General features: G+C 35.6%; 1 protein-coding gene across 1 annotated transcript in view; it reads right to left on the bottom strand.

The window, feature by feature from the left end:
* The window catches only part of Cnbd1 (cyclic nucleotide binding domain containing 1), a gene marked incomplete at its 3' end in the record, with an annotated part of 439,441 nt that overhangs the window by 376,826 nt on the left and 53,726 nt on the right, over positions 1 to 8,889 (bottom strand). The window contains exon 3 of the mRNA XM_004643105.1: positions 5,643 to 5,756. Within this exon, the coding sequence (XP_004643162.1) occupies positions 5,643 to 5,756 (114 nt within the window). The remainder of the gene's footprint in view (positions 1 to 5,642; positions 5,757 to 8,889) is intronic.

Raw genomic sequence — 8,889 nt, 5'->3', positions numbered from 1 at the left:
GGTGTTTGTCAGAGATGGATGATCCACTACAGTTAGAGAAGCTGTAGTTGGAGAAGTCTTTAAAGGATGTTTTCATACTTGATGCCAGACCAAAGATTTCAGGTTTTTGAATTCAGCAGAATAACCCAATATAGTCCAATAGTCCATATAATAGTAGTGTATTATCAGCACAACTGAGAATAGTCAGAAGTTGTTGACTTGAGCCTTTTATAGCTCAGCATATTAACAGAGCTTTAGCAAAAGTTACACTTTTAGTTACATAGGTCTTGCTTTAACTTGATCCTAACCATCCAGCAGAAAAGTATAACCACAAGGTATGAAAAGTTAAAAAGACCCCCTTTTAAAACAGGGCAGCTACTTCTCCCTTTGGCTTCCTACCAATCTATTCCTTCCTTCTAATAGCTCCATGAATAAACTAAATTTCAGATGGTGATAGCTTCTTAAACTAGCTCTGTCTTCTTTTTAAGTTTTCCTTCAGTTATTGCTTGCTGAGGTCTAAACGAGAACTTTCCTTCATTTTCCTCAGTGCTCCAAATGGACGTAAGGCTTCTGTGAAGTATTTTTTCCCTCTCTGCATATGACTGTGTCCTTTCAATATTTACCAAAGGCTCTGGCATCAGGCCTCTTACCAGCTCTCCACAGCCTGCTATTTGCCTTACCTGCTAGCATAGTCTTCACATAATATTTGTATTAAATTAATTATGCAGTGTTTGAATAGGACAATAAGAAGAAAGTTATTGAATAAGTTTAGTAATGCAGGCATTCAGAATCTCCTAATATGCACACTTCTCCATGTATTTTATTCTCTTAAAAGATTCTCTGATTTACCTGAGCTCTATTTTCACCATCTGGATAGATAGCTAGCTAGCTAGCTAGCTAGATAGATAGATAGATAGATAGATAGATAGATAGATAGATGATAGATAGATAGCCTTGCAAGCTAAGCTTAAGAGGAAATTGTCTTTCTGTACTTTATTTTAGCTCTGCTTAAAGTGCATTTATTGGTACTTTAGAGTACCTAATTACCTAGTTTAACAAATGTAAATTGCTATTTTGTATTTTATCACCAGATTATCACACATTTACAGGCAAAAGTATAATTTTGCTGTTGTCACGAGAGAAATACTAAATTATAGAAAATTTTGTATCTTTGTGTATCTTCTTTTGAGGATTGTCTATTCATTTGTTCTGCCTATTTTTAATCCAAGTGTTTACTTGCTGCTGAGAATTCTTTATTGCATCAAATATATGGCTTGAAAATACTTTTCTGCTAATGTATTAGTTGTTTCTTTATTCTCTTGACTCCCCCCCACCCCACCCAGGCTTTGCAAAAGGCTTCTCATTTTGATTTTTTGCTTTAGCTTTTTTTTTTTTTTTTTTTTTTTTGCAACCTCATTAGTCTACTTTTGCTTTTGTTGCCTTAGCTTTGGATTTATACTGAAAAACTATGCAATTTTAATTTTTTCTTTAAAGTAGTAATTGTTTAGGGAATATTTAGGGGGTGTTATTGATATTATTTTACTTCTACATAATTAGATTTTTTGTTTCTAATTCTGATATTAATATATTCCATCTCACTATAGTCAGAACTGTTTTTGTACAATTTCTCATTGTATATATAATTTCAAATTTCTTTTTCTTTATTTATTGGATACAAGGTCTTATCACATAGTTCAGGCTCATAGCAATTCTCCTGTCTTAGGCTCAGAGCCAGGCCCATACAACATGCAGTATCAAGGACTGAACCCAGGACCTTCTGCTTGCTAGGCAGGCACTTAGACTGCTGAGCTATCTTCCCAGACCCCACGATTTCAATTTTTTTTGAATTCCTCTATGTATTCCCCATTCTTAATTTTAAATTTTTGTTTAACTTTCTTTAGGCCTGTGTGTCTTCAAGAAATTATTTTATTTTTTTTAAATGTGTTTTAGTACAGGGCTTTAGTCCACTGAACTATCTGGCCAGCCCTCTTCAAGAAATTCTTGCTTTCTTTTTCTAGGTGTGCAGAGGCAGCTCGTACATCTAGGACACCCCAAAGTTACAACTTTTCTTTGAACAACTAAGGCCACGTATGGCAGCTCTGCAGCTGTCATCATGTCACAAAATGAATATGTCAAATTATACCTTAAACTCTGGGTACTGCTTGGATTACCATGAGAAAAAGAAAGAAGGAAAATTGAGAGGCTCATTAATGTTCAAAGAAAGGAAAAAAAAAAATGACCTGAAGCCTAAGCTCTACCACAAACAGTGCCATATGAAGAAAATACAAATGAAGAAGACTGTTAAGATGCATGAAAAGAGAAACACTAAACAAAAGAATGATGAAAAGACTTCAAAAAAAGCAGGAGCTGCCCACCTGCTGGACAGAGAAAGACGGTCTCATGCAAAAGTACTGTCCAACACGATTATACAAAAACATAAAGAAATGGCAGGAAAATGGGAAGTTCCTCTGCCCAAAGTTTGTACCCAAGGAAAAACGATAGTATTAAAAGGTATTCGAACTGGAAAGAGAAAAAAGAAGGTATGGAAGAGAGTGGTTACTAAAGTCTGCTTTGTTGGAGATGGCTTTTCAAGAAAATCACCTAAATATGAAAGATCCGTTAGGTTAATGGACTTACATTTTTAGAAGGCCCATGTAACACATCCTGAACTGAAAGCCACCTTTTGCCTGCCAATACTTGGTATGAAAAGGAATCCATCATCACCGCTGTATATAACTTTGGGTGTTATTACCAAAGAATTGGTAAAGATTGAGGTGAACATGAGCAAGTTGGGCCTTGTGACACAAGGAGGCAAGTTATCTGGGGTACATATGCCCAGGTAACCAACAATTCTAAAAATGATAGATGCATTAATACAGTCTTACTAGTTTGACAGATGTTTCATGCAATAACTTCTTACACTTATTGAAGGCTACAGACCAATCAGAAAAGCCATAACTTGAATACTGCTGAACAACTCTCATGACTACCTACATCAAGATAAGTATTTATTAAATTGTAAAAACATTAAAATGGCCTAGTTCAACAAATAGGTCTTTTATTAGGGGTCTACTAAGGGCTTAAATGTTAGTGAGATTGAACCTTTTGAAAAAGTAAACATAAGTCTTTGCCTTAGAGAGAAGGTACTCGGCAACACAGATCTCTCATTCCTGAAAAGCCACCAATATTTAAAGTCAGTGCAAACTCAATTTAGGGGTCTAGGGTTAGGAAATCTGCTGAAGCTATTGCACCTCATCAGTTATCATTAGTCCTAAAACAGTAATGTTTATGTTTATTCCAATGGAGTCTATTTATAATACTTTAAGAAAGGCATTAGAAGTTTATTTAGATAATTCCAACTTAGTTGCTCTGATGCCCTGAATAGAAACTTTACTTGCAGTTAGATAACATAAGGTTGTACGTTAGGTGTGCATCTCAAGTTTTGTGATCTGAATTAAATGGTCACGGCTTGAAAAAAAAATTATTGAGGTTTGTGCATCCATTTATCATTTTCCAGTTATGAAAACAATGATTTTCTTCTATGAATCTTTCTCTCTTAAGTTTTTAACAGCATTAATGGTTTTCCTAATGACTGGCAATTCAATGCACAGTGACAATGCAGAAGTAGGATTCAAGTCAACAAGAGATTTCAATGAGCTTCTGCCAGGGGTATTTCAAAAGGTCACCCCACCCCTCACCTGAACCTGGACAGGCAGGTGAATTCTGTCTGTCCACATCCACCAGGTGGAGTGCAAAGACAGAACCAGCCAGGCAAAGATGAGACAAACACAGCAAGGAAGCTTAGTTTAATTTCATCAGTTAGGCCTGAAGCTATCTTAACTTTCAAGAATTTCAGAAATGTGATTCCTAAGATTCCCTTGTTTCCTGAGCTAATTTGATTGGTTTTTCTGAAAATTTCAGCAAACAAGTCAATTATATTTTGCATTTACTTAGCTATTGCATATTTTGTACACTGCCCTTTACTTTTGCCCTTAGACCATGATTTTCCTGTTTACATAAATTTTGGATCTCAAGTTTCACTTTTTTAAATATGAAGATGATATTCTATTTACCAAGGTTGTGAAGAGCCACTAATATATCTCTATGTGGTCCTTGCAAAAATGTCCTATCTGAGGGAACAAGCCAGTGCCTATAGCTCAACAAAGAAAGCAGAACAAGGTAAACATTTCAGGTACCATAAACACTCTTTGTCCCTTACTCCACAGACGGAGCTTAATTTATAGTTCTCTTTCTATCTGCATCTTGTACTATGAATCTCTTTCTAAACATGTTCTGAACAAAAATTGAATATACTTTAAATTAAATAATAGAAAATATTTGCATTAGATATTCCCATAGAGTAATGCAAATTGGATAAATCTCAGTATAAATACTGTGCGAATGTTCCAGGTGGCCTGACTGTCTAGGGAAACACTTTGATCTAGGTAATTAAGGTCTTGAAAAATGTCCTATTTGAATCTCTGTTTTTCACAAGGGGTTTTTTTTTTTTATTGTTAATTTAAGGAATTGTTCTTGAAAAGGTAATGGAAGTCCATCTCCCAGAGACTTTTCCCAGTTAACTAGCTTGATAAATCCTACATAATACTGCCCTACAGCTATAAATAAAAGAAAGGTTTAGTGCAATGAAACAAGTTGATGTCTTCCATGCTGATAGCTTCCAAATCCTGCAAATGTGTTTGTTATAGTAATTTGGTTTGAGTTTTTATATTTATAGTATTGATATAAATAAATTAAGACATTTTAATCCTTTTACAGAGTCAGTAAATAGCTTTCCCATGTGGTAACACACATTTATTAGTCTCAATTATGTGTCAGGCCATCTGCTAAGAATCAGATATACAAAAGTAGAATAGTGCCAAGTGAAATAGAATCTCATGGATATAACAGAAATTATACAGGGTACAATTAGAGGGTGGGGCAGTGGGGCAATGGAAGTGAATATAGATCATTTCTCCTAAAGTAATATGGAGTGGGGATTTGTATACCCATATAAGATATGCAGGTAAACATTACAGAGATTTTTTTTCCTAAGGATGTAGGATGCTTTCTTTTGTCTGATATTGTTCTTATTTATTTATTTATTTATTTATTTATTTATTTATTTTTGGCAGAACTGGGGATTGAACTCAGGCCCTTGCACTTGCCAGGGAAGCGCTTATTCCACTGAGCCATCTCCCCAGCCTTGTCTGATATTGTTCTTATATAAGTTCCACTGGAGCAGAGAATAATTTTAGAGCAGCAGCATTACCCTGTGATCTGACGATCCATCCTCACTCTTCCCTGACAAGGCAGTTACACTTTCTGCAACACTTGGTTGTATTACTCATTGCCTTTAAGCATACAGAAAATATAGGTCCATCTAGAAGAAGAATCCTGGGAAAATGAACTTCGCAAATGCGAAGTTGATTGGCTTGTGACTGCTGTTCATTCACTGACACAAAATATGTCTTCTTGCATCCTCCACCAACTAACACTCTAATAATTTCTATGGGAAAATTCTACGCATACTGCTAACTGACTAAACACTTAACTGTTATTACTTCTACTTTTAGGCCCGAGGGTACACTGTACAATACTAACTCACACACAAATAGTTGTACACACATATGCCAATTTAGCTGTTGGAAGAAAAAAATTATTACCTTTTTGGCACTTCTTTCAAAATTTTAGGCAATCTGGTCTTTTTGTGCAGGAATATTTTAGGATACTGCTTTATAAATGTATTGTGAGCTGATACGGCAGTGCAAGAACTCCAGCTTTAAAAAAAAAAGAAACAAAGAACTAGTACTTTATTTATAAATACAAGTACTTTATTTAAAAATAAAGAATTTTAGCACAGCATATTCAATTAATGCTATAGCAATTTTTAAAACTAAGCCTTAATACATTTAGTTTTGCAATTGATGAAAGCTATTTCCTAATACAACACACAATTGGAAAGTCCAGAATGATTCAGAAATATTTATATAAACATTACTGATAATATATTTCTCTAAATCTCTGCAATTATTTACGAAAACGTCAAGCACTGTTTGAGAGATAGAATAAAGAACTCAGGTAAAAGGATCAACATTTCCCAAATGCAGAAGTTCACAAAGACAATCTGAGATAGTTTTGATAAGTAAAGATTTGAGGCTTTCCCTCATGAGTCATAAACTCCAAAGGTGTAGCCTGGGTGGATTCCTCTGTTTTCAATTTCCTCCAAGTGACTCATAGGAAGCCAAACTTTGATCCATTGCAAATATCAAAACTGCCAATATGCAAGATCTATGGACACACCGCAAACTGTCCTTAAATATCAGAGAATGAATGATGTTTGTTTCTAGAAAATCTTCCTCGTTCAATTTTCAATTGACAACTGCCATACAATGTTAGTCAACTGGTAAAATGCTAAGCTTACATTTTGGGGCTGGGGAGATGGCTCAATAGAATAAGCGCTTGCCTGGCAAGAGCAAGGTTCTGAGTTCAAGCTCTGGTTCTGCCAAATAAATAAATAAATAAACAAACTTACATTTTGACAGTTTATTTCAATAATTACAAAAATAGTCATACTTTGAAATGAACATTGACAAACATCTTAGCCAATACTTGTCTTACAGTAATGAATATAAAAATCTTTGAGAGAAGACTTTTATTATTTTATTGCCAGTGTAAATACTAACACATGTGAAACTATTCATAATGGCTTTTATTCTTTTTTGGCCAAAATTCCTAAAATAAAATACCATACTGATACTTTACACAAGTGGTTATATACTTTAGAAATCTGTTTTTATTTAATTTATTTTAATTGAATTAAGCCAAATGTGTGGATATGATATTGTTACGGTTTGTGTCTAGTTGTCCCCCCAAAGCCTCATGCAGTCAAGGGGTGGGGACATCTAGAGTTTGTGATTAACTCGTGATCCACTGGGATTATAGGTGATCTAACACTGGTATTATGGGTCTTAGTATTGCTGGGATTATGGGTGTGTGTACTTCCCCAGCCTGGGGCAGAGAGCCTGAATGTAGTACCAAAGAGACAGACTGTCTCTCTCTGTTGCTATTGTTGCCTGTTGCCATTGTTGCTGTTACTCCTCCATTTCGCTCTTGCTCTTTTCTGCCACCATGAATGGATGCTTTCGGCCCTGTGCCACTCTGCCTTGGAGCCAATTGAGTATGGACTGAAGCCTCCAGTAACTGCGAGCTAAAGAAACCTTTCCTCCCTTCATTTTGGGCATCAGTTATTTGTCCCAGCAATGAGAGAAGAGTAACTGAGACAGATACAACAATCATTTTCATTCTTTTTCTCATACTCTGTGTACAATTGGTCAAGTATATGTTCTTTTTTCTAAGTCTAACTACTCATTTCAGTGAAGGATTTTCAAAACTCTTTTTTTTCTTTTGATCACCCAGTTCACAGTATCTACTTGTTCTTGTTGGGCACTTCCTAGAGTCTACGCATGGTAATAGGGTTTTACATTATTTTTATTCCTTTGGCATATTTGCATTACCTAATGCATGTGAGTAGGAAGTATAAGGTACAAGGTACTAATGAATTAACATGAAAACCCATTCACAAAACTGCTAAGATATTGCTGCTAATTGACAATACATGTTAGTTCTTCCTCTGTGACAAACACTATTCTTGGCAATTTCCCAATAGCAGGTAATTTAAACCTTTACAATTATATACTAGCTAGATATTCCTATCATCCTCATTTTATATATGGAGAAAATGAGACACAAAGTAGTTCATTAATGGGCCCTTATTTTAATCTGTTATCTGGATGGAGCATCTTTGTGGTGGCTAAAAAGTTTACACCAAAATACTACAACCTTTAATCTTGCCATTCCTCTATATGTATCATTGAGCTACCTCCTTTAGCCAGCCTTTGAGAAAGCTACGATATGTGATGGCTGGTGTACACAAACCAAGTTTTGAATCTGAGGCTTCAAATGTTGTGGGTTTAAGAAGCAGGCATGCAGAAGGCTGACATGGAAGTCAAGTGTTGCAGTCAGAGATAACGACTCTCAGATGGAAGTCCTCTGTGTCCTACGACACTGAGGATGTGTGTTCTATGCCACAAAAATGTGGCTTGGCAGTACACTCCCACTACTGAGCCTGTTACAGTCAAAGATCACAAGGCTAAGTTCTGAAACTGGTGAGGGGTTCTAAGAGAATAGAACTAAGAGGAATAAACTAATGAAACTTGGCCTCCCAACAAGAGCCAGAATCCCTCTTAAAAGATCACTTTTAATCTAAGTTCAATGTGGTCAGATCCTCATTAAAAAACAACCAAAATCTGAACTATGAAGATAGCTTCTATTTTTTTTTTTTTTTTTTTTTTGCAGAACGGGAATTGAACTCAGGCCCGTGCACTTGCCAGGGAAGTGCTTATTCCACTAAGCCATCTCCCCAGCCCCAAGCTTCTAATTTTAATTGTTGATAATTTCTTTGAACTAACTTGTGTTTCCATCAAAAAGAAGTCACATGCGAGGCCCTAACATCCAGTGCAACTCTATTTGGAAATATCTCACTGCTAGGGAAGTGGAGAACTATAGTCTATCTCTGTTCTAGGCAGAAAGATACAGTTTAGGGCAACATGCATGAGTTCTATGTAATCACTGAATATTGGAACCTGTATTTTTCTTACTATTTAGACATAGAACTATCATTCTGTGGATAAGAAAATGATCTATATACAGCTTAAATAACCCGCCTTGGTTTATAGAAAGTAGAAAAATTAGTGTAAAAATTCATCTTGCCTTAATTTCAAGACTAAGATTCTCCTGTTTTTCAAAATAAGTAAGATGAAGTGAGGGAAAAAGCCATGACACATACCACAAGTTGAGGAACCCTGCCATGATCATGAGTTTGTGTTCCCTTTGCTGACGTAGGATCAGATG

This window comes from Octodon degus, unplaced genomic scaffold (assembly GCF_000260255.1).
Source record: "Octodon degus isolate 3935 unplaced genomic scaffold, OctDeg1.0 scaffold00165, whole genome shotgun sequence".
Lineage (NCBI taxonomy): Eukaryota > Metazoa > Chordata > Mammalia > Rodentia > Octodontidae > Octodon > Octodon degus.
Note: the sequence above shows the minus strand (reverse complement) of the source record. Positions and strands in the feature narration are given on the sequence as shown.